The following is a 26,260-nucleotide window of genomic DNA, read 5'->3' on the forward strand; positions in this document are numbered from 1 at the left end:
TTATTGCATGTGAACGATGTTGATCTGTAATATTTATTCTGAATAGTGTTAATTAGTTTGCATCAATTAAAAATGGCAGTGATGTGTATAATAAATATTTAAAGCGACGAAGTGTGAACTTTAATCACGTCCTAATCAGTAAACAGTTTAACTATAGTGGTGATTGATAATCCATTAAAAATAAAATTAGTATTGTAATATCATAATTGAAAGAAAATGGTAGATAAATGCAAAAGTGAAAATTAATGAATATGTTGCAACAATAATAAAATAAATAAATAAATAAATAAATAATAAATTTAGTTATTATTTAAAAATTAAAAAAACTAATATTTATAAAGGCAGTTATAATGCGATCAAATGCACTTAAAATGATGTTAAAAATGTATTTTCTCTTTAAAAAAATATAAGGATAAAATATAATAATTAACAATAAATAATTAATATTTATTTTAATATCAAATAACGCAACTTTTAAGGTCACTAAAACCCATGTTATTGAAAACATACGTTACGTTATTGTTTTGTATCTTCGTTAAAATGTTATTATGATGTATTTTAATGTAACATTGTCAATGCATTAGTACAACTGAGTTAATAGGTACAATAGGTAATTAATTACGAATAAGTTTCTTGTTAATTACGGCATTTAATTTATAATAAAGACATTAAACCTTATTTTTATTGTTGAACCAACCAAAATTTGTTTAGCTTTAAATTTATTAGTACCACTTCCCAACATAATTTTTTATTAAAATATTATTTAAACTACAAATAACTTACATTTTAACCTCATAGTTGATATTTACATGAAAGAGAATAAATCATTCGTGGATAAATACTAATAAAAAACAACAAATTCTCCAAAGATATTAAATTCCAAAGTCCGAACCAATAATTGGTCATTGTGAATGCGTCCAAAACAAACAAACAAGCCACTGCGCCATTTCCTTTGCCCATCTAGGAACTATCGCCCTCAGCCGAATCACCATCGGAAATAAAAAAATCAGATCGACAACCAAAGCATAATGAGTCCGCGAAACCGACAATACAAAGTGTGAACTTTAATCGTGGTCCAATCAGTAAACACTTTCTATATAAGTGGTCGTTCCGCAGATAAGCAAAGCCAGTCCGTTGCGGCGACCCGTTTTGCTCAGTCGAATGCAAGCCATCCCCACAATTTGGTGATTCGCATTTGGTCCCAGTCGAGAAATGGAGATGGTACTGCACGAGGCGACCAACGGTCATGGTACGACCGAAAAGAGTGAAAGTGCGAGTGCGACGCAGGTGCCGAGGACTTATGTACAGGCCGAAAATGGAAACCGCGCTACCAAGTTCAGCAGACTACCGGAAACCGATCCGGTTGATATGCAGTTCACAGATATCACATACACTGCCACCATGGGAAACATATTCACTAAAAGAGGTGAGCTTCTACAAATGAAAATACCAGCAAGGATTTTGTCCCACGTTGAAATGAAGAAAGTATTCATGTCTCCTAAATATGCATCATTATTTATTAATATAATCTTAATAATTATACAGATTTTCATGAATTTTAGAGCATATATTTATAACTTTTTTTGACTATGAATTATTAAGTTCTTAGTTCTTGGTTTGACTCTTTTGTTTTTAAACCATAAAATCTTTAAATTTTAATGTAAGTTACAGGAAACACTTGATTTTCATAATTTTTCTGTTTATTTATTTTATTTTTAAGTCACTATATTTATCAAATTCTTTAAAGTTTTCTTTGTTTATTTATTGATTAGATAATTTAGTTTTCCCACTTGTTTATATTATTTAATTTATTTAGTGTCTTTAATTTCTTAAGCTCAAAAAACTTTCTTCAGTTTCTCCTGTTACTTTAGGTGCCTTTAATTTAAATAGTATATTTAGCTAAATAAAAATTTTACTTACTTAATTTTACTTATTTTAATTACTCTGATTTTAATCTGAATCTTTGTCAAATACATATTTTATATTTCTTGAAATCTCTTAAACTTTCCTAGTTTTTTAGGTTTCTAAGTTTCTTCAATATTTAATTTTGTGAAACTGTTACATTTTTTTAAATTATTTGCCTAATAGTATAGTTCAATATATTATTTCCGTTTGTTTTTTTTTTACTTTCTTAAATTTCTTCACTTTCTGTAAAGTATTTAACTAAATAAAAGTTTATTTTCTTTAAATTGTTCTTAATTTCTTTGTAGTTCTTGTTCCATTAATTAATAAAGATGATAATATTAAAGATTTTGATTAAATCATTCAAATTCCATTCGATACAGAATATTTAAATATAATTAATGTTCAAATAAATAGTTTAATTACATTTATACAGAATAAAATACTATTTAAAAAAGCAAATTGTAAAAAGCATCTGTAGTCGCTTAGACAGACAGAAACTTGCTGCGATTCAGGTTAATGATCTGTTAGGCGAAGAAATTAATGGTAGTTCGGACAAAGACCGAATAAGATTTCTTCTTTTTTGACCTTGAATTTGAACCGAAATTTCTATCAATTTTTTTTACTTTCACTTCAAATTTCCTTGTAAAAATTGATTCCGATTTAATTATTAAAATTTTCATTGGGCCTTGCACGTATATTTATGCACTTTGACTTGCCTTGGATTAATTAATCTTATCGAAATTGATGATTAATACTTTGTCTTACAATCTAGTTTATTAATTTCTATAGACGTTGATTGCATAATTCGATTAGATTCCTTATCAGAAAATATGTTCCTAATTAAATACTTAAATCCATAATTATTTTACGGTTTTTTAATTTATTGGATTAGATAAAATATTGTAATGACTGTATATTTAAATATGTTATGTATTCATTTATTATTTCTTAATATTCTAGCAATAAAATTAATATTTAAATATGTAAACACATTTTTATTTTTTGATTGTTCACAATAATTAAGTTAATTATTGTTATTTGTCAAATTGAACTACTGAATCTATCACTATACCAACAAAGTAAACGTTTTGCCGATAAGCCAAGGACTTGTCTACAAAGTAATCATCTTAAAATTCACCTCACAACGTCAATTGCATAGCGAAGGTCTACACGGAGATACACCTGATAAAACAAGTATTTTATAATAACAGTGAAGTAGATTCATCTTGTATTAATATAATTGGTAAACTAACCAAAAAATTTACAGTCACTTAACCGGTTTTTCGTTATTTGATATACGAATAAGTATAATTACTGGAGTACTGGCCTTGCTATGAATTTCATTTAAGTAGTACTTCGCAAGGACGAGGATAAGAAATTTGTGGCAATTGCCTTTGGTGCCCTCAATATTTTTTCCACATTTCGCATTTTTGGCTTCGTATCCAAAAATGTAAATCGACCAAAAGGTCGACGCTCAATGGGTAATTGTAATTTTTAATTACTTGACTCTGACTTGTAAATTTATTCGTCCTTTGTAAATGTTGAATAAAACAAGAAAGTGTAATAGAATTAAAATTAATTATATATAGTAAACAAAAAGGCCTTACGGAAGTTTTTTTGGTTTGATATTTTATTACAAGATAGTGATTATTACATCATATTTTATTAATAATAAATCTAGTAATTACTGGAAAATGGTTGGCAATCCAAAATCTCATCAACATTTTAACCAAATGAGGAAGTTTGCATAAAGTATAAATAAATATAGATATTCTGTGTATGAATGTTTATTTCAGTTATAACATATCTTCATAAAGTTGATTGCAAAATGATTCAATGACCTATCAACAAATATACAATGATGCCTGGCAAAAATCTCGTGATTTATAGTACCACCGCCTTATCGATTTTATGACTCTGAAAACGAAAACGAACTTGTTTTTATTGCATATAGGAAGATGCCACAATCTTGTATTTACATGTTGCTGTTAATTTCGTTCAAAGTTCATCCGTTGAAACGCCAAAAATATCAAACAAAAGCTACTAATTAAATTATTGTTGTTGGTGCAAAGTCATTGTTTCCATGGAGGAGCAGATGTAACATTTGATGAAATGTGCAGAATTGTAAAAAAATGCGATGTACTCTCACTTTTGTCGACCTAAATTTGAGCATGATGTATACATACAGTGTTGCGAAACATTTGAAGTTGTTTTCTCGCTTGTATCCTTCAATACTGCAATCAAAATAATAAACGGGATTGTAAATATTGTTGATTAACGGTGACCCACGGAATTTTGGTAAATGTTGAAGGTTTTGCGTTGCAAACTTTGAGGACATATGTCAATTGATATTTATTAGTTTAAACTCTAGTTCAAGATTATGTGACGTTTCACCTTATGAATAAAAAATTCGATATTAAAAAGGAAATATTCACACATGTTCTTTATTGACGATACATGCATTAATTTAAATAATATCAAATTACTTTACAAGTATTTTTTCAGAAATTATTAATTTTATTTTTGTTTCTTAAATTAATATTATATAAAAATAATATTTTTTGATTGGTCTGGTTTAATATCTAATTCGGTCTTTTTGCGCATATTTAATTAAAGTTAATTAATGAATAATACGTTTTAAAATTGAAATTTATTAGTGTTTATGTTCGACACAATCAATGACCTAGAACTCGTGTTATTTTTCCTGATATGATAAAAATAGTGACACGCTCAAAAAATTCTTGTTGGTGCATTAAAGCGTGCTTTAAATAAACAATTATCAGTTTATATAATAAAAAAAATTGACAAAATAATTCTTGAAATTTTGATATCGATGTTAATAAATTTTATCGGCTTGGTTGATTTATGTAATGTAAATTAAACATTTTTAAATCAATATAATCTATTATGTTATGGAAAATTAAAACCACATAAACTGACATTAAAAATATTTGTATAGCCATATTAAATTAAGTATGTCGAATCTACTTTCATGAGGGTTTAATCATAACATATTTATTAAATATTTTATTTAATATTTTAAATAAACAAACACCACCACATTTTCCTCTCGTTGTTTTTTATTTTTTAAATTCTATAAATTAATTATACTATATAATATATATTTTTAAAATTATTGGTATTGGTGTTGGTAAAAATTACAACAGATGATAATAGATATCTTTAGTTAATATATAGAAAACAACAATTCTGCATTTTAATTTGCATTTTATTTATATAATTATTTCAATTTTTATTGTATATATATTTTTCTTTTATACTTATAATTTCTTTATTTTATACAACCTATTTTATTTTATTATTTATTTTTTAAATTAATTTTACCATTTTTTTTTAAATTTCAAACCTACTATCAAATATTATGTTAAATACTTTCTATCTTACCTCTAATTTGATTTTAATACATAATAAATAGTTATGTCATTGAGAGAAATTTTCTTGTTTCAGAAAAGAAAGAAATCTTACACAAAGTAAACGGCAGATTCCCCGCGGGACAGCTGATAGCCATCATGGGTCCATCGGGAGCCGGCAAAAGTACCCTGCTGGACGTGCTAAGCGGTTACAGGATCAACGGCGTGGGAGGCACGGTCAACATAAACGGGAGACCCAGGAATTTGAAGGCGTTCAGGAAAATGTCCTGCTACATCACACAAGACGACCGTCTGCAACCGTTACTCACGGTCAGGGAGAACATGCTCATCGCAGCTGACCTGAAGCTCGAATCAAACGTGACCAGAAAACAGAAACTTTCTATTGTAAGTAGATAATGGGTTTTAAATTGTTTTCTAAGTTGCATTTGTGTGGTCCAAAAATTAGTTGTGTGCGCAAAATTAATCAGGTTTATCGTCCGGTACCCGCATGATTTCTCCGGGTTATCGTCAATCAAAGCCATGTTTTACATGCGTGTAATTAGTTAAATCATATGCTTTTATGTTTAATTACCGTTCAATTAATCACAATTAAATTCAAACAAAAAACATGCTATTTATAATCTTCATGAGTTAATGTTATATTTTCGTTTCATTTTTTGACCTTTCCGGTAACAATGCAAATTTTTAAAATAACGTCATCAGCCTATATGATTTGCTTTTTATCTTATCGCAATTGTTTTCCAATCTATTGTTCTACTATTGATATCACCAAGGTTAAGATGGTAAACATAGTTTACATATTTGTTAATAAATGTAATAAATAATATTAATAATTAATATCTTTCACGGCTGAAATAATTTAATTAATATGACTTCAGCTTGGAAATATTGGAAATAGTAGGTTATGTTAGGAGAAGTAACGTTTAACTTTAAATTATTATTCATCTTCAGTTTAATTGCAAACAACAAACTATTAAATTATATAAAAATATTAAACAATCACAATTAACAATTAGATAAGTAGATGTTTTGATAATTCTACCTAAACTAATTTATAATCAACAATAAATTAAAATAATAAAAAATCATTGAAACTAAAATTTATCATCTAATGATTTATTATTTTTATTAAATTAAACATTAAATTTCCAGCAGGAATACACGTTTTAAATTAAATTTAGTAGTATAATATTACTTAACTTGATAAGTATTAGATTTGTCAATGTTTTCATTTAAATTAAATTTTAATTTTTGACATTTCTGAAATATAAAACAATAAATAGTATTTGTTTTATCTCTCACACAAAATTAATTGATTAATAACGTCAGGAGTGAATTTTTATAAAAAAAATCACAATTTCTAACTAATTAATACATAATTTTATTATTTAAGAAACGATTTATTAAATTTCCAGCAGAAATAATTGATACAGGTTTAAAATTAAATTTAATAATATAATACTGCTTAATTTAATAAGTAGCATTATTTCTCAATATTTTAATTAAAATTAAATTTTAATATTGGACATTTTTGACGAATAAAACAATAAATATTGTTTGTTTTATTTCCCAAGTATAATTAATTAATTAATAACTTTAGGAAAAACCTAAAGAGTAAATTTTAATAAAAGATCACAATTTCTAACTAATTAATTCTTAATTTTGTTATTTGAGAAATGATATATTAACTTTCCGTTAAAACGTAAAGAGTCAATTTTAATAAAAAATCACAATTCTAAATAATTAATTCTTAATTTTATTATTTAAAGAAGGGTATATTAAATTTTCAGCAGGAATAATTAACACAAGTTTAAAATTAAATTTAATAATATAATACTACTTAATTTAATAAGTAGTGTTATTAGTCAATATTGTAATTTAAATTAAATTTTAATTAATATGATTTTTACGCAAATTTAATTTAACTAAACATTTTAAATTTTGATAAGCTTCATTTTTTATTTGTAATTATCCTAATTAACATCAAAAGTATTAAAAAATTAAAAAAAAATTGACATAAATTTTTGAAGCATTTAAAAATATTTTTGTGGACAACAAAAAATGTTTGAAATTATGGTCCCAAATATTATTTATTTAAATATTGCAATTTCAATCAAAATTAATTTATTAATAATAAAATTTGTTTATACTTATTTTAATGGTAACCTGAAAAGATCTGACGATTTGGAACGGCTAGCAAAAACAAAAGATTGTATTGTCATTTTTAAAAATAGTTTTATAATCAGAAACAACATATTTGAAAATAATTCGCTAAAAATTACATAACAAAAATGACTTTACACGATCCAAAACTGTGCGCAGCGACTACCGACAAAGTAATCTCGTGGATTCCGTCCGGACGATTGTGGATGCATTACTAAATTTCATATTGTGTGCATCGCATCAACAGTTATCACAATCTTATAATTAACGATGTTTTTTCGTTGTCGGTTTCGAACTTCGCAGCACATGCTTTGTGTGTGAAATCACCATTGCCGGAGATAAAGAAGCATACGCGTGGCGTTTATCATTAGTTTCTTTGACCCGTGTCCGGCGATAAACCGAAGACAACTAGGACAATATTTATTTACTTGCTTCGCTTCGACTCTTGTTCCTTAATTGATAAATTTTGTTGTTCTTTGTGTGTTTAAAATCCGATGGCATTCTTCCGCTCTCACGCACGGACTTTAGTCATTAGCGATAGCACGTGAAATTTAAAAACAAATACATTAAGACACTAAGTACAAAGAGAAAGCTTTACGTTTTTTGTCTGATCTCTTATCGAAGTCTCTCAGGTCTAAATTGTTTTCTTAATTTCAGATCAACGAGATCCTGGAAACTTTGGGCCTGAGCAGGACGAAAAACACAAAGGCATCCGGTTTGTCCGGTGGTCAGAAAAAGAGGTTGTCGATTGCTCTTGAACTTATAAACAACCCGATGATTCTGTTCTTGGATGAACCCACTACGTAAGTAAAACCAGTTGTGTAACCAGTTATTATTGTCAAATTACCTGAGCAGAGGTTTTCTTTTTACAATATAAAAAAGGGTTCAAAATAAAACAATATAAAATAAATTTAATGTAAATTGCAACAGGTGACCGTAAAACTTGGCACAAGGTTAAGTCAACAACATAGTTTACATAATTAAAAGGGTATTATACCTTTTTGTTTATTCTGGAAAATTTGAATTAAAAGCTGAAGATTAATTGGAAAATTCTAAATTAAAATCAACGTTAAAAAAATACTGAATTTTATAAATTATACGATAATATTGAAATAATTAGTTTATAGTAATTTTTGTTTTAAACTTATCATATAAGTAAGATAAGATAAGTTAGTTATTTTCAATCATTAAATGTATCAATTATAAAGTATCCTGTATAGATATGACACTAAATTATTTATAATAAAATTTTATATAATTTCTATACAAAAAACGTTTATTAAATTGTTCAATTTAAAATAATATTTCATATAATATCACCTTTTGAAATATTAATTGACTAGATATTTTATGTGTCTAAAAAAGGGCGAATTAAAAATTAAATATTGATTTTAAATTACATATTCAATAAATTTTTACACTATCTATACCCTACTTAATTTAACATTACCAGAGTTTATTTAATCTTCTCGTTGTCCAACCTAACCAATCATAACCTAGTCTAACCTGATCTACCATATCCCAATTAAAAACCTATACTTTTGTATGATTATTAATATAAAGACATTTTATAACGTATAAATTTATTTTAAATTTTATTAAAATGATTGTCACTCTGAAGTTTAAAGTGGCATAATCGAAACAGATCAAATATTATTAAACATTATTATAAAAGTCAAACAACAATAAATACCTATTTACCAAAGAGGACGAAACGTTTTTCGTAAAGGTCAATAAACAAATTTATTTTTCGACCCCACAACCGATAGTAAAACAACGGGTCAGACTTAAATCGAATTAAAACAAATTGAGGTTCATAAAAATTAGTCGGCCAGCTGATACAACAAAACATTTGGTGAATGTGCAGCGATTTATCTCTTCTTTGTGTACACAACACCCACAAGTACAAAGGACAAAGATAAATTCATTTGCATTTCATTAGCCGCTAATTTAAATGTTTTTTTTTACATTTAATGAAAGCTAAATAAATCATATTCTTTGTGTGACATGATATGATATTGGTTAATTGCTTTGATGTGACTTTTTTATGCATATTAAGTAATAAAAATTGCTGTTACTTGATAAATTCACATATTTGTAGATGAGTAATTACTAAACCTTATACTTTGAACCTAGACATACCTTCGTACTTTAGAATATTAAAATAGTTTTAAGATAAAACTTACAGATAAAAAACTGTTTCATAACTATTTATTTAATCAATCGATTAATTATTATTACGTTAGATATTATAATAATTATCTAGCTAATTTATTTTACTATACATTAATTTTTTAAATTTTTTTGACTTATGACCTTATTATGTTATGCTAATTTAAATTTCTGTATTCAGCATTTTATTCATTTTTGATACATATTTTATGAAGTAGTAAATACATCCATTCTTCATCTTTGTGAACGTTGTCATAAACAATTACACGCTGCGCAAAATAAGAGAAAAATAATCGAGAACTTTGAACTTCAATGCAATATTTGATAACAAAACGTTAAAAATATGTTGGAAAATCACAATTGAATTGTGCATTCCTCCAGATCACATTGACGTACATTCTTGTGAAGCCACTTTGAGCAAAATATTTCAAGAACTACGATAGTTTATCACCAATGTCATAACTGTTGATCTAACTGACCCTGATTCACGACTTACGAAATCTATATTATTTTACATATTTTGTATTATTTTTAGTGGTTTGGACAGCTCGACATGCATGCAGTGCGTGAAACTTTTGCAATTTTTGGCCAGACAAGGAAGGACGATTGTTTGCACAATCCATCAACCTTCTGCTTCTTTGTTTTCGCTATTCGATCAGGTCTATGTACTTGCTGCTGGCAATTGTCTTTACCAAGGGGACACCAACAAACTGGTGCCTTTCTTGGAAGACGTTGGCTTCCCTTGTCCAGAATACCACAACCCGGCTGATTATGGTAAGAACGTACAATTTTAACTTGTCTACGTTATTAAAGTTTTGATTTGTTTTAGTTATCGAATTGGCATGTGAAGAATATGGTAAAGATAAAGTCCTCTCAATGATTAAAGCAACCGGAAATGGTACGGATTACAAATATTTAAAAGACTCAGAGAAACTTCCTATTATTCAACAACCTATAGGTTAGTTTAAATTGCTATTATTTGAATTGTATAATATTATTAAACCTTTAGATGATGATTATGATGATGACGATGAAGATGGTTTACAAGCCACATCCTCCTTTAATCAACTAAAAGTGTTAATGAGAAGAGGATACATTAAAACCAAAAGAGATACGGTAAAATTATTATTATTTAAAAATATAATGACAATAATTTGTTAATGTAACTTTCAGACTCTGACTTACATGCGTCTTATTGTAAACGCCTTGGTAGGTTTGATGTTAGGATCTGTTTACTGGCAGGCAGGACAAGATGGTTCAAAAGTATTGGACAATTACAATCTTCTTTTCTCTATTCTTATGCATCACATGATGTCCACCATGATGCTGACCATTCTAACTTGTAAGTTCAACAAATTACAACTTAAAAACAGTCTGTTAAAGTTAAATAATTGCAGTCCCCAGTGAAATGTCCATATTGGTAAAGGAGCACTTCAACAGATGGTACTCGTTAAAAATGTACTACACGTCGGTAACTCTCGTGGACATTCCAATTTCGGTAAGTGTTTAAAATTTGTTGAAAGATCATGTTGTTTAAGCAACGTTTCTAGGTGCTCTCATGTGCTATATTCACAATCATCGTCTACTACATGACAGGCCAACCAATGGAGTATGAAAGACTGGCCATGTTCTTCATAGCCACGTTGCTGGTGGTCTTCGTTGCACAGAGTTTCGGACTTGTCATCGGTGCATTTTTCGACGTTGTGGTAAGTCTGCACTTACAACAAACACTCTGGAACTTCTACATATTTAATTGCAATTTTAGAACGGCACCTTTTTGGGACCGACACTTTCGGTGCCAGTGATGATGTTTGCCGGATTTGGAGTTTCAATCAGAGATCTTCCGCCCTACCTCCATTGGGGAAGTTACGTCTCCTATCTCCGTTATGGTTTGGAAGGAGTGGTGGCCGCAGTTTACGGCTTAAATCGAGGCATTATTGAATGCCCCGATGATAAATACTGCCATTACAAATATCCTAAAAAGTTTTTGGAGGACGTAGCAGTCAGGGCTGATCAATTCGACAACGATGTTTTGGCTCTACTGTTGACTTTGTTTTTCCTGAGAATAGGAGCATACGTAGTATTAAGATGTAAACTTTTGGCTTTGCGTTAAGCGGTTGTATTGGTATGTTTGAGTGAATGAGATGCTAAGTCAGTAGAGTTTCGTACTACCCATAAAATTATGAGGAGTGTATATTTAGTTTTATACTTACTCGCCAATGTGACTATTTATGTAAGGCTGTGTGTTCGTACTGTATTCTATTTATTTTTAATTTTATTATGTTATTTCTAATTTATGTGTATGACTTTATAATTAAAATGTTGTTGTATTCGACTGATGTAAATAAAATAACTAGTTATAATATTGTTTTTATTTATATTTAGTAATAAGATAAATAAATATTAATTCTACAAAAATTTTTGATGTTTAAATTAAAAAGGCTTATAAATTATTTAACCAACTAGCTGTATTGAAATTAAAATAAATGAGTATTGCTTTATATACAAATTTTTAAAATTAGTTATACCACATTACTATGATTATTAAAATAAAAAGGATTTTTCGATGGAGAGAATTAAAAAAGTTCTTAGAGTAATAATTCTAAAATTCAATAAATATTATTTTCAAAAACTTTAAATAATTATTTTCTAAATTTTAAATTTTACTCACAAAAATGAATTACAGAAACTTTTAATGAATAAATTTACAACAATAAGTAACATAGTAATAAAGATCTTGTTTAAGATGTTTCCCCGTTTGAAGTAAACATTTTATTTTTTTCATATAACAGAATATTTTTTTTAATTTTTACATATTGCATAAAAATAATTATTCTCCCCGGTGGGAAATCGGGAAGAATTAAGAAACTTTTTAGATTATTAATTAAAATATTCTAAAAACACTATTTAAAAATAATATAATTATTTTCTAAACTTTAATTATAATTACCAAAGAGGAAAATATAAAATATAACTATATATCTTAGATAATAAAGGTAGTTTCTTGTCTACTTGTTTAAAGTAAAAAAATAATTTTCTCTTTTCTTTTTTTTATTTTAAAATCTATTTTCCAACAAAGTAAATAAACGTTTTTGTTAAATGAAGATTATTTTTGGATTTTGATGAACTTACTTGTTTATATATAATAAAAAATTTTAAAACGTTCACATTTTTACTAAAAGAATTAACCTCCCCGGCGGGGAATCGAACCCCGGTCTCCCGCGTGACAGGCGGGGATACTGACCACTATACTACCGAGGACTTATTTAAAAGTATTTTTTTAGTCCTGCACTCGCCCGTGGTGGCGCTAATTTATCTCCACTCCAGTTATTTGTCAAAAAGTTAAATGTTTATACTTATGAATAATTTAATCAACTGGCTATATAAAAATAAATAAAATTTATAATATAATTTTTTAAAATGTTCACATTTTTACAAAAAGAATTATCCTCCCCGGCGGGGAATCGAACCCCGGTCTCCTGCGTGACAGTCGGGGATTAAACTAAACTAAACTAACTAAACTAAAATATACTTTATTCGTCTTTTGATAAAATACATATCATTGTTTCGTACAACTCGAGTCTCCAGTGGGCACTATGTGTCGTAGGCTCCGTTCTTGGGGAGGTGGGTTACCGAATGGAGTCCGGGGTTGTCCACCATCTGGGAGAGTGGCTTGGCCAATTGCCGGTGTAGTGGCATCTCTGAGCGTCAACAACGATTTTGAAGGTAGAATAGGTCCAAGACCCCCCTCACATGGTCGTAGCATTTCTGGGGGCACTTTGTCTCCAATATGAATTAGATAATGGGATTTGTAAACAAAATTAGCAGAAACTGTTGCTGGATGGCCCGTTCTGTAATTTAGTGTGTTCAGGAAAAACTTAGGCAAAAAACCCGTTGAAGTGTTTTGAGGGAGATTTCGTGTTGTTGGGATAGTGTTTTGTGATTTAGTGGGTGTTTTTACGTTTTAAGTAAAAAGTTTTGAGTGCGCGGCAGACATTATGGTGGGAGTTTATGGAAAATTGGGAGTTTGTAGTAAAGGGGTTTGTGTTTGTGATTAGGGTCAATGTTGTGGTTTCTGACATCAGTTATGTGTTTTGTGAGTGTCGAATGGTGTATATGTTTTTCATGGAATTTATTAGCCTCTTGAATGATGTAATCCTGTATATATGGTATTCTAGTTGTGTCGTGTATGTGTCGGGTTCTGCTTCTTTGGGGTGCGCTGATTGCCATTCTCAGCATTTTGTTTTGCAGTCGTTGTAGTATGTTTATGGCAGTTATGGAGGCTCCACACCAGATGGGGCATGCGTATGTCATGATGAGTCGAAAGACTGTGGTGTATAAATTTATTTTGTTATCTCTACTCATGGGGCTGTTTGCAGAGATTAGAGGGTATAGTGGCTTGATTGCGCCAAATATCTTTGGTCTGATTTTGTCGATATGGGGTCTAAAGGTCACTCGATTGTCCAGATAGGTGCCTAAGTATTTCACGACTTTTTTGCATGGGATGATGGTTCTGTCTATAGTGGGTGGAGAGACTATCCTTGTGTTAGTATATATTTTTGAAAAGTTGATCATTTCTGTTTTTTCAGGATTTATTTTAATTTTCCATCTCTCAAAAAACGCAGTGAGCATGCCCAGATGGATTTTAATCTGTTGAGTGGCGACCTGTGAGCTGAAGGACGAGCTGTAGATGGCAGTGTCATCCGCGTATAATGCCAAGTTAGTGTGGGAAAACTTAGGGATGTCGGAGGTATAGAAGTTGCAGAGTTTTGGTGCGAACACCGTTCCCTGTGGGACTCCTGCCGAAATGTTTTGTGTTTCGGCAGTTTTAGCTGGCCCAGTTTATACACTAGTCCATCCATCTAACCAAAATATTTAACTAACTATATATAGTTATATAACTATAAATTGAATAAAAAGATTTGTTAATAACTATTAATATTTGTTCAGAAGTAACCTATTTTACTTAAGATATTCGATATTATAATATTTGAATTGTAAACCTTTAGAATATAATAAAAATATAATAATAATAATAAATTTTAAAATACAGAAAAAAATTAAGGTCTGAATTTAAAACTAAACTACTTAATAGTATGAAGTTTTTACTTTTATTTATTAAAAGTTTTGTAAAAGTAATATTTAATTATCATATTACTAAATAAAATGTGGAATATAGAAAATATAATTTTAAAATTTTTGAAAATAAACTAACGAGATACATTCAGATTACTTATCGTACTATGATAACTTCTTTTAAAATTTATTTATTTCAGTGTAGTTAGTTGATTAAATTATATGTAAACCTTAATTATTTAATTTTTTAATGAGCAATTGGCGTGGTGAATAAAAATAGCACCACCACGGGCCAGTGCAGTACTACAAAAATACTTTTAAATAAGTCCTCGGTAGTATAGTGGTCAGTATCCCCGCCTGTCACGCGATAGCGTTGACATCATTAACGACGACCTCTGTAAATTACCGATTTTTAAGTGCATAAAACCGTCGAATTCTACCAAATGAGATTCAACGTACATATAGAGAAATAGACTCAGTTAATTGTTACTTTAGTTTAGTGTGTGCCGTTAAAATTAGTTTTAGTTCTAATGATGTGAGAAACTTGACTCATCCCCTGTGAACACTCAGTGTTTTTGTTGGACTGCATAGTGCCGCCCAAAATAAAACGAACAATTGCCGGGCGCGGCAGAAGGAATGACGCAAACCTAGGTACAGGTGTAGCAAAACGATACTACTCAAAAAATAAAACAAAATCCGTAAGTACACCCCTTAGTAAGGAAGACAATTGTACTGAAAGCGTAACACCAGACGACCCCCAACTTTCGTCCACCAATGTATCTTTATCATCCGCCACGTCCCCATGCAAAATGAATGATAGCTCAAACATAAACAAACAAACCCCAAAATTAAATATTTCCCAGTCTGACCTATATATGTCAGACTATGAGAGGGATCAAGTGGCAAAAAGAGAATACCTTATCAATGTGGTGAAAAGTAAAATTTTCCCTGAAGGGCCCCTACACAACCAACCAGAAAGCTTCCTCCTCCCAAGCCTGGGGAATAACTCCTCAGAGTCAGTATCTGTGACTACCGAGGCTGTTGACACATCTGTACAACCAAGTCTGGATTCCAACAGCAAACAAATGTCACCACCCACACCCCAGTGCCTAATGCAGGTTGAGGCTCTGGTACACCGCCCTGCAACCAGGTCGAGTCCCAGCCCCGATAACAACACACACAACAATTACGGATCACTAGAAACTAGGGAATCCCGCATCAACAATGTAAACAATAACAAAATACAAGTAATAAATGACAACACAACAATTCCACCAAAGCAAAAATCAAAATACGATGGGGAACAAAAAAGTAAAACACCTGTTACTATGGACTACGATACAATTGAAACAGTAGAAACCACCCAAACAAAGCCACTAGAACCGTCGCAAACTGAAATTAGAGAAAACACCATCAATGATAAATTCCTCAAACCGAGAAAAACAACGTCATTAAAAACGATTATGACAAAGCGCATCGCCATAGAAGAGAAACTGATGCTGAATAATCGTTTTGAGAAACTAGAATCACTGAACAAACCCGAAATTGAAACGGGAGTACTACTCAACAAAAGAAAAAGACTGTCTCCACTTTTGCACGACATAACCAAAAAACACAAAAATAGAAACTCCGATTATACTGACACAGAAGACAGTGCAACTGAGAACAACCCGCAAACCCACAAAACTAAGACAAACACAAGAAAATCATCTAAGAAGTCCACCCCGCCGCCAATAGTTCTTGATGGGAAACCCTCAAAACACGAAGCACTACAAACACAACTGAATGACTTTATTAAGAAGGGATATAATATCAAATATACCAAAAACAATACCCACATATACATCAACGACTACCTCGAATACAAATTATACTTACACGAAATACAAAAAGAGAAAGTCGCATTCCACACTTACACCCATACCAACGAAAAAACACACGCGTTCGTAGTAAGGGGGCTGGATGGTGAGCCAGACACAGACACCATAGTAAATGACATAAAAACAAACCACGACATCATAGTACACCAGGTATATCGTCTCAGGTCCACGAAAAGACCACTTTTCATGGTCGTCACAGATTCTACAGTTACCTGCGATTGGCTGAACACAACTTGCAGATATATCCTTCACACCAGAGTTTTCTGGGAGAGAAGGAAAAATGAAAAGCAAATTATACAGTGTCATCGATGCCAACTGTGGGGCCATGCCACTAGTAACTGCAATAGGGATCCTAAGTGTCTGAAGTGCGGCAACCAACATGAGACGAAGACCTGTGCCAAGCCGAGGGAAGAACCCCCCAAATGCGCTAACTGCCAGGAGGCACATACCGCAAACAGTGTCAAATGCCCTGTATATATATACAAACTACAACAATTAGAGGAGCGCCGTAAACACAACAAATTCAACCCAAAAGCTCAACGATTAACCGGCCCAAAAACATTAACTGACCTGCCCAGACGCGATAACAGGGGAACCAATGGAGTAATTAACCCAACCAACCTACAAGAATACCCACCCCTGGAACGGACAACAATCGAAGTAAACAACCCAAAACCGAAGCTATCAGCACCAGCTAGCAACATTTGGATACAGAGGGCCCAAAAAAGTATAGCTACCAGCTCCGCACACAACGCCCAACGAGCAACTGGGCACCAACAGGATGACACTGATGGCGCTGAGGACATGGGAGCTCTGTTCTCGGTGGCCAGGGACTTGCAGAACGCAGTTAACATGAAGGAGATGGTGCAAGCTCTCCGCGACCTAACCGCAAGAATGTCCAACGCTGGCACCAAGCAGGAAAGATTCCAGGCTTTCCTACAATTCTGCATCTTTGACGTAAACAACTATGACATCTAGGCTGAAGATCTGCACTTGGAACGCTAACAGTGTTAATAACAAAATACCATGTTTAATTAATTTTCTGCACACACACAAAATAGACATAATCTGCATAACAGAAACAAAACTGTCCAGCAGACATAATTTCAAAATTAAAAACTATCTAACTTACAGAGAAGACAGGCAATACAACCCGGGTCACACCCGCCACACACACGGAGGAGTTGCAATCCTTGTTAAAAACTCCATCCCACACTCCAAAATAGATAGTATACCTAGTCATATAGAGAATATATCAATCAAACTAGCCGACGGAACCGTAATAATGTGCGCATACAACCCTCCATCCAACAATTTTTCTACACCACAAATAGACCAACTCTGCAAAAAGTATAACAAAACCATAATCTTAGGGGACCTTAACTCTCGCCACACAGCCTGGAACTGCCACAGAAATAATACCAACGGAGCCACCCTGTACAATTATATACTCAACTCCGACGTTGACCTCCTTTTCCCTGAAGAAGCCACGCACTATCCCAATAACGGGGGCACTCCATCAACAATAGACCTAGTCATAAGCAATGGAGTACGCAGAGTGACTGAACCAACTGTACTCCATGAACTAGACTCCGACCATGCCCCAGTGCTAATTAATATCCAACAAAAAAGAACAAATGTCCTCCAACAAACCAAATTCTGTTTCCGAGAAACGAACTGGGACATGTACAGGCACGAGCTAAACACTCTGACGGTCCTAAGAGGTCACATCACGGATTTGGAATCACTAAAGAGAGAAGTGGATTCATTCACACTCAATCTAAAAATAGCCAGGAACAAAACTACTAAGGTAACAAAAACCAAACCACCAGCAGATGATCTTCCAGATGATATAACAGAAGCTATCAAAACAAAAAACTACCACAAAAAACGTTGACACAAATACAAACTCGACAATGACAAACAAATAATGAACCGGCTCAAAAACGAAATTACATATAAAATCGGGCAACACAGAAATAACGTGTGGCGGGACCTTCTGGGCAGGCTCCAAGCCACGGATTGCTCCTTATGGAGATACGTAAAGAAACTAAAAGGGGAACGTCCTATATACCCGACCATCCTCTACAACAACATCGAGCACATGTCCAACAAATCTAAAGCTACAGCCATCTCCACACACTTTGCAGAAATTCATAAAACTGATACGACAAACCTCACACCGGAACAAAACTACATACAGCAAATGGCTCAGAATATACACAAAGCTCAACCAGAGGTAATTCAAAACAATGAACTTGCTAAACTACTCACAAGGCCGAGTGAAGTGCAGCAAATTCTGCGAAAGCTGCCAAATAACAAAGCTCCAGGACCAGACGGTATCCAATACATCCTTTTAAAAAACATACCAAGGAAGACACTGGTCCATCTAACCTATATTATCAATGGTATTATTAGGCTGCAATACTTCCCAGAACAATGGAAACACGCTGTGGTTATCCCCGTACTAAAGCCCGGTAAACCGCCACATAACCCCAACTCATACAGGCCAATATCGCTACTAAGCTCTATTTCCAAGGTAGCCGAAAGAGTTATACTGCGACGCCTGGAAACAGCCGACTCACACCTACACATAACACCACACGAGCAGTTCGGATTCCGCCCCAAACATGGCACAGTCCTGCAGGTGGCGCGAATTGCTGAACACACTAAGAAGCACTGGAACTTCGGGAGAAACACAGTTGCACTCTTTTTAGATATGCAGAAAGCCTTCGATACCGTATGGTTGGATGGACTAGTGTATAAACTGGACCAGCTAAAACTGCCTAAATGTCTGGTCAAACTAATCGACTCGTATCTGCGAGGAAGGACCTTCCAGGTAAAAATCAGCGGGGAATTATCCGAAACACGAAACACTTCGGCAGGAGTACCACAGGGAACGGTGCTCGCACCAAAACTCTACAACTTCTATACCTCCGACATCCCTAAGTTTTCCCACACTAACTTGGCACTATACGCTGATGACACTGCCATCTACAGCTCGTCCTTTAGCTCACAGGTCGCCACCCAACAGATTAAAATCCATCTGGGCATGCTCACTGCGTTTTTTGAGAGATGGAAAATTAAAATAAATCCTGAAAAAACAGAATTGATCAACTTTACAAAAAAATACACTAACACAAGGATAGTATCTCCACCCACTATAGACGGAACCATCATTCCATGCAAAAAAGTCGTGAAATACTTAGGCACCTATCTGGACAATCGGCTGACCTTTAGACCTCATATAGACAAAATTAGACCAAAGATATTTGGTGCAATCAAGCCACTATATCCCCTAATCTCTGCAAACAGCCCCATGAGTAGAGATAACAAAATTAACTTATACACCACAATCCTCCGACCCATCATGACATACGCATGCCCCATCTGGTGTGGAGCCTCAATAACCGCCATTAACATACTACAACGACTGCAAAACAAAATACTGAGAATGGCAATCAGCGCACCCCAGAGAAGCAGAACCCGACACATACACGACACAACTGGAGTGCCATATGTACAGGATTACATCATCCAAGAGGCTAATAAATTCTACGAAAAACAAATACACCACTCGATACTCACAAAACACATGGCTGACGTCAGAATCCACAACATTGACCCTAATCACAGACACAAACCCCTCTACCATAAACTTCCAATTTTTCACAAACTCCCACCATAATGTCTGCCGCGCACTCAAAACTTTCCACTTAAAACGCAAAACGTAAAGACGCCCACTAAACCATAAAACATTATCCGAACAACGCGAAACCTCCCCCAAAAATGCTTCAACGGGTTTTTTGACTAAGTTTTTCCCGAGCGCACTAAATTGCAAAGCTGGCCATCCAGCAACAGTTTCCGCTAATTTCATCTACAGGTTCCATTATCTAAATCATATTGAGACAAAATGCCCCCAGAAATGCAACGACCATGTGAGGGGGGTCTTGGACCCATTTTGCTTTCAACATCGTTGCTGACGCTCGGAGATGCCACGACACCGGCAATTGGCCGTGCCAATCTCCAAGAAGGTGGACAACCCCGGACTCCATTCGGTAACCCACCCCCACAAGAACGGAGCCTACTATATATAGTGCCCACAGGAGTCTCGAGCTGTACGAGCCAATGATGTGTATTTTAACAAAAAGACAAATAAAATATATATTTTAGTTTAGTTTAGTTTAGTTTATCCCCGCCTGTCACGCGGGAGACCGGGGTTCGATTCCCCGCCGGGGAGGATAATTCTTTTTGTAAAAATGTGAACATTTTAAAAAATTATATTATAAATTTTGGTAAAGTTGCAGAATCGGTCACTCTAAGGAACATTATCTAGCGCATGCGTCGTGAGGCGCTGATTTCGCGCTTCTTGAATATTTTGAAGTGCAGTGTTGTCGGTTTGCAACGGTCAAAATATTCGAATCATTTTTTATAGTTGAATTATTGTTGTGTTGTTGTGTATGTATTATACTTTTTATTTTTTTGGTAAGTATAGTATTTCTTCTATTTTGATGATTATTGCTCGTTATTAAAATATTATACTTTACAGATTATATTCTCATGGCGTTTTTAAAAACAATATATTATTCCTATTCTTCTGCTAATTACTTTCTTAATTTATTTGTATGCTCATTTAATATATTTTACTTTATAGATCTTTCTCATTTTTAAAATATTTTACTTTTATTCCTTTAGTAAGATTATTTTTAATTTGTTAGCAGTCATATTTTAAGTTATCTTACTTTATAGATTATTTGTGTGCTGCATTTATTATTTTTTTTGTACAATCTTAATTTATTGATACGGGTCGTTAATTAATTAATATATTTTACTATATAGATAATTGTATTGTATTTAATTAAAAATGTTTTTAATTTTTATTATTTTTTAATTTATTCCAATTTATTAATCAATTTATACTATATTTGCATTGAACATTTTGAATTTTTTTCGAGTTACATAGACCATGACTGTTCCTCGGAAGATCTGTTTCCATCGTACCTCCACGAATTCATATGGAGAAATAAATTTAAAAATCATAATATGTTTATGAGCATTTTAAATTGTATCAGGAAGCAATATCCAGTGGAATAGATTTTTTTGTTTTAATTGATTTTGTTTTTTATTATAAAATACATAAATATATCTTTTTTGTTAATTTTATATTAATGTTGTAAATTTACCTAATTATTTAATAAAGAACTTTTAATTAGATAGTTAAACTACCAAAGAAATATAGAGTAAATAAAAAATGAATATACTAATTAATAAAGTGATTTGCCGAATTTTATCTCTTTTCGAATTCAACCACATAAATAATATAAGTCATACATGAAAAACATAATAAATTACATATATATTTTTCTAAAAATCATTTCTCTACATATTTCGTTAAAAATGAAATCTGGCAACTATGCTGTCTAAAATCTCCGAAACAGACGATTTCAAATCCAGTTGACGCATGCGCTACAAATATTCCTTAGAGTGACCGATTCTGCAACTTTACCTAAATTTTATTTATTTTTATATAGCCAGTTGATTAAATTATTTATAAGTCTAAACTATTTAACTCTTTGACAAACAACTGGAGTGAAGATAAATTAGCGCCACCACGGACGAATGCAGTACTACAAAAATACTTTTAAATAAATCCTCGGTAGTATAGTGGTCAGTATCCCCGCCTGTCACGCGGGAGACCGGGGTTCGATTCCCCGCCGGGGAGGATAATTCTTTTTATAAAAATGTGAATATTTAAAAATTTTCATTATAAATTTTATTTATATTTATATAGCCAGTTGACTAAATTATTTATGTCTACTAAACTAAACTAAAATTAAAATATACTTTATTCGTCTTTTGATAAAATACATATCATTGTTTCGTACAACTCGAGTCTCCAGTGGGCACTATGTATCGTAGGCTCCGTTCTTGGGGAGGTGGGTTACCGAATGGAGTCCGGGGTTGTCCACCATCTGGGAGAGTGGCTTGGCCAATTGCCGGTGTAGTGGCATCTCTGAGCGTCAACAACGATTTTGAAGGTAGAATAGGTCCAAGACCCCCCTCACATGGTCGTAGCATTTCTGGGGGCACTTTGTCTCCAATATGAATTAGATAATGGGATTTGTAAACAAAATTAGCAGAAACTGTTGCTGGATGGCCCGTTCTGTAATTTAGTGTGTTCAGGAAAAACTTAGGCAAAAAACCCGTTGAAGTGTTTTGAGGGACATTTCGTGTTGTTGGGATAGTGTTTTGTGATTTAGTGGGTGTTTTTACGTTTTAAGTAAAAAGTTTTGAGTGCGCGGCAGACATTATGGTGGGAGTTTATGGAAAATTGGGAGTTTGTAGTAAAGGGGTTTGTGTTTGTGATTAGGGTCAATGTTGTGGTTTCTGACATCAGTTATGTGTTTTGTGAGTGTCGAATGGTGTATATGTTTTTCATAGAATTTATTAGCCTCTTGAATGATGTAATCCTGTATATATGGTATTCTAGTTGTGTCGTGTATGTGTCGGGTTCTGCTTCTGAGTCGAAAGACTGTGGTGTATAAATTTATTTTGTTATCTCTACTCATGGGGCTGTTTGCAGAGATTAGAGGGTATAGTGGCTTGATTGCGCCAAATATCTTTGGTCTGATTTTGTCGATATGGGGTCTAAAGGTCACTCGATTGTCCAGATAGGTGCCTAAGTATTTCACGACTTTTTTGCATGGGATGATGGTTCCGTCTATAGTGGGTGGAAAGACTATCCTTGTGTTAGTATATATTTTTGAAAAGTTGATCATTTCTGTTTTTTCAGGATTTATTTTAATTTTCCATCTCTCAAAAAACGCAGTGAGCATGCCCAGATGGATTTTAATCTGTTGAGTGGCGACCTGTGAGCTGAAGGACGAGCTGTAGATGGCAGTGTCATCCGCGTATAATGCCAAGTTAGTGTGGGAAAACTTAGGGATGTCGGAGGTATAGAAGTTGCAGAGTTTTGGTGCGAACACCGTTCCCTGTGGGACTCCTGCCGAAATGTTTTGTGTTTCGGCAGTTTTAGCTGGCCCAGTTTATACACTAGTCCATCCATCTAACCAAAATATTTAACTAACTATATATAGTTATATAACTATAAATTGAATAAAAAGATTTGTTAATAACTATTAATATTTGTTCAGAAGTAACCTATTTTACTTAAGATATTCGATATTATAATATTTGAATTGTAAACCTTTAGAATATAATAAAAATATAATAATAATAATAAATTTTAAAATACAGAAAAAAATTAAGGTCTGAATTTAAAACTAAACTACTTAATAGTATGAAGTTTTTACTTTTATTTATTAAAAGTTTTGTAAAAGTAATATTTAATTATCATATTACTAAATAAAATGTGGAATATAGAAAATATAATTTTAAAATTTTTGAAAATAAACTAACGAGATACATTCAGATTACTTATCGTACTATGATAACTTCTTTTAAAATTTATTTATTTCAGTGTAGTTAGTTGATTAAATTATATGTAAACCTTAATTATTTAATTTTTTAATGAGCAATTGGCGTGGTGAATAAAAATAGCACCACCACGGGCCAGTGCAGTACTACAAAAATACTTTTAAATAAGTCCTCGGTAGTATAGTGGTCAGTATCCCCGCCTGTCACGCGGGAGACCGGGGTTCGATTCCCCGCCGGGGAGGATAATTCTTTTTGTAAAAATGTGAACATTTTAAAAAATTATATTATAAATTTTATTTATTTTTATATAGCCAGTTGATTAAATTATTCATAAGTCTAAACATTTAACTTTTTGACAAATAACTGGAGTGGAGATAAATTAGCGCCACCACGGGCGAGTGCAGTACTAAAAAAATACTTTTAAATAAGTCCTCGGTAGTATAGTGGTCAGTATCCCCGCCTGTCACGCGGGAGACCGGGGTTCGATTCCCCGCCGGGGAGGATAATTCTTTTTATAAAATTGTGAACATCTTAAAAATTTTTATTATAAATTTTATTTTTTTTATATAACCAGTTGAGTAATTTATCTATAAGTCTGAACTATTTAACTTTTTGACAAACAACTGGAATGGAGATAAATTAGCGCCACCACGGACGAGTGCAATACTACAAAAATACTTTTAAATAAGTCCTCGGTAGTATAGTGGTCAGTATCCCCGCCTGTCACGCGGGAGACCGGGGTTCGATTCCCCGCCGGGGAGGATAATTCTTTTTGTAAAAATGTGAACATTTTAAAAAATTATATTATAAATTTTATTTATTTTTATATAGCCAGTTGATTAAATTATTTATAAGTCTAAACTATTTAACTCTTTGACAAACAACTGGAGTGAAGATAAATTAGCGCCACCACGGACGAATGCAGTACTACAAGAATACTTTTAAATAAATCCTCGGTAGTATAGTGGTCAGTATCCCCGCCTGTCACGCGGGAGACCGGGGTTCGATTCCCCGCCGGGGAGGATAATTCTTTTTATAAAAATGTGAATATTTAAAAATTTTCATTATAAATTTTATTTATATTTATATAGCCAGTTGACTAAATTATTTATGTCTACTAAACTAAACTAAAATTAAAATATACTTTATTCGTCTTTTGATAAAATACATATCATTGTTTCGTACAACTCGAGTCTCCAGTGGGCACTATGTATCGTAGGCTCCGTTCTTGGGGAGGTGGGTTACCGAATGGAGTCCGGGGTTGTCCATCATCTGGGAGAGTGGCTTGGCCAATTGCCGGTGTAGTGGCATCTCTGAGCGTCAACAACGATTTTGAAGGTAGAATAGGTCCAAGACCCCCCTCACATGGTCGTAGCATTTCTGGGGGCACTTTATCTCCAATATGAATTAGATAATGGGATTTGTAAACAAAATTAGCAGAAGCTGTTGCTGCATGGCACGTTCTGTAATTTAGTGTGTTCGGGAAAAACTTAGGCAAAACACCCGTTGAAGTGTTTTGAGGGAGATTTCGTGTTGTTCGGATAGTGTTTTGTGATTTAGTGGGTGTTTTTACGTTTTGAGTGGCTCAAAGAATACGGGATACTGACCACTATACTACCGAGGATATGTTTAAAAGTATTTTTGTAGTATTGCGTCGCTCATGGTGGCGCTTTCACCATTCTAGGTGTAGTTTATTCTATCAAGTACAATACTTTAGGATTATAAATAATCATCGGGCTATATTAAAATAAAAAAAAAATCGTTTTATATATAATTTATTGCAATTACACTTGCGATTTAGGTTTTTATGGTACTAATTCCAATATCAATTAACATTATTTTCAAAAAATTTATATAATTATTTTCTAAACCTTGGTAATTTAAAAATAAAAATATATTTTGTAATTTTTAAATCTTTTGAATTGGTGGTTCAGCGCACCAGCGCACTTAACGTACAGCCGGCATTGCTACTGAGGTCTTTATTAAAAGTATTTTTATAGTATTGCGCTCGCCCGTCGTGGCACTATTTTTAACACCATGCCAGTTGTCTGTCAACAAATTAATTACAAATAATTTAAACAACTTCCTATATTAAAATAAATATATTTTGGTTTTTGTAGATATTATTAAAATTACGATTTCAATTTTAAAGGATGCTACCATACTGTTATGATTAAAGTGCTTATAGTACAAAATGTACTTATTGGAAAGCCTTTCCCACTGAATTGTGAGAGA

At 32.5% G+C, this 26,260-nt stretch overlaps 1 protein-coding gene and 6 non-coding genes across 7 annotated transcripts; 6 read left to right on the plus strand and 1 right to left on the minus strand.

Annotated features, from left to right (window-relative positions):
* Nucleotides 1-1,078: 1,078 nt before the first annotated feature.
* On the plus strand, nt 1,079-11,995 carry LOC109598537 (ATP-binding cassette sub-family G member 4). The gene is made up of 10 exons (XM_020014452.2): nt 1,079-1,426; nt 5,374-5,681; nt 8,118-8,263; nt 10,168-10,406; nt 10,462-10,590; nt 10,642-10,748; nt 10,806-10,974; nt 11,030-11,130; nt 11,183-11,338; nt 11,398-11,995. Exons 1-10 carry the CDS (start codon nt 1,213-1,215, stop codon nt 11,743-11,745), a joined length of 1,917 nt encoding a protein of 638 aa, XP_019870011.2. The 5' UTR covers nt 1,079-1,212; the 3' UTR covers nt 11,746-11,995.
* Nucleotides 11,996-12,821: 826 nt separating this feature from the next.
* Trnad-guc (transfer RNA aspartic acid (anticodon GUC)) lies at nt 12,822-12,893 on the minus strand. The gene has a single exon. It is a non-coding gene; the product is annotated as a tRNA-Asp (tRNA).
* A 9,345-nt stretch (nt 12,894-22,238) lies between these two features.
* Nucleotides 22,239-22,310, plus strand: Trnad-guc (transfer RNA aspartic acid (anticodon GUC)). Its single transcript has one exon. It is a non-coding gene; the product is annotated as a tRNA-Asp (tRNA).
* A 1,884-nt stretch (nt 22,311-24,194) lies between these two features.
* Trnad-guc (transfer RNA aspartic acid (anticodon GUC)) lies at nt 24,195-24,266 on the plus strand. The gene has a single exon. It is a non-coding gene; the product is annotated as a tRNA-Asp (tRNA).
* A 188-nt stretch (nt 24,267-24,454) lies between these two features.
* Nucleotides 24,455-24,526, plus strand: Trnad-guc (transfer RNA aspartic acid (anticodon GUC)). The gene has a single exon. It is a non-coding gene; the product is annotated as a tRNA-Asp (tRNA).
* Nucleotides 24,527-24,714: 188 nt separating this feature from the next.
* Nucleotides 24,715-24,786, plus strand: Trnad-guc (transfer RNA aspartic acid (anticodon GUC)). The gene has a single exon. It is a non-coding gene; the product is annotated as a tRNA-Asp (tRNA).
* A 189-nt stretch (nt 24,787-24,975) lies between these two features.
* Trnad-guc (transfer RNA aspartic acid (anticodon GUC)) lies at nt 24,976-25,047 on the plus strand. The gene has a single exon. It is a non-coding gene; the product is annotated as a tRNA-Asp (tRNA).
* The last annotated feature ends 1,213 nt before the right edge of the window (nt 25,048-26,260 follow it).

This window comes from Aethina tumida, chromosome 7 (assembly GCF_024364675.1).
Source record: "Aethina tumida isolate Nest 87 chromosome 7, icAetTumi1.1, whole genome shotgun sequence".
Lineage (NCBI taxonomy): Eukaryota > Metazoa > Arthropoda > Insecta > Coleoptera > Nitidulidae > Aethina > Aethina tumida.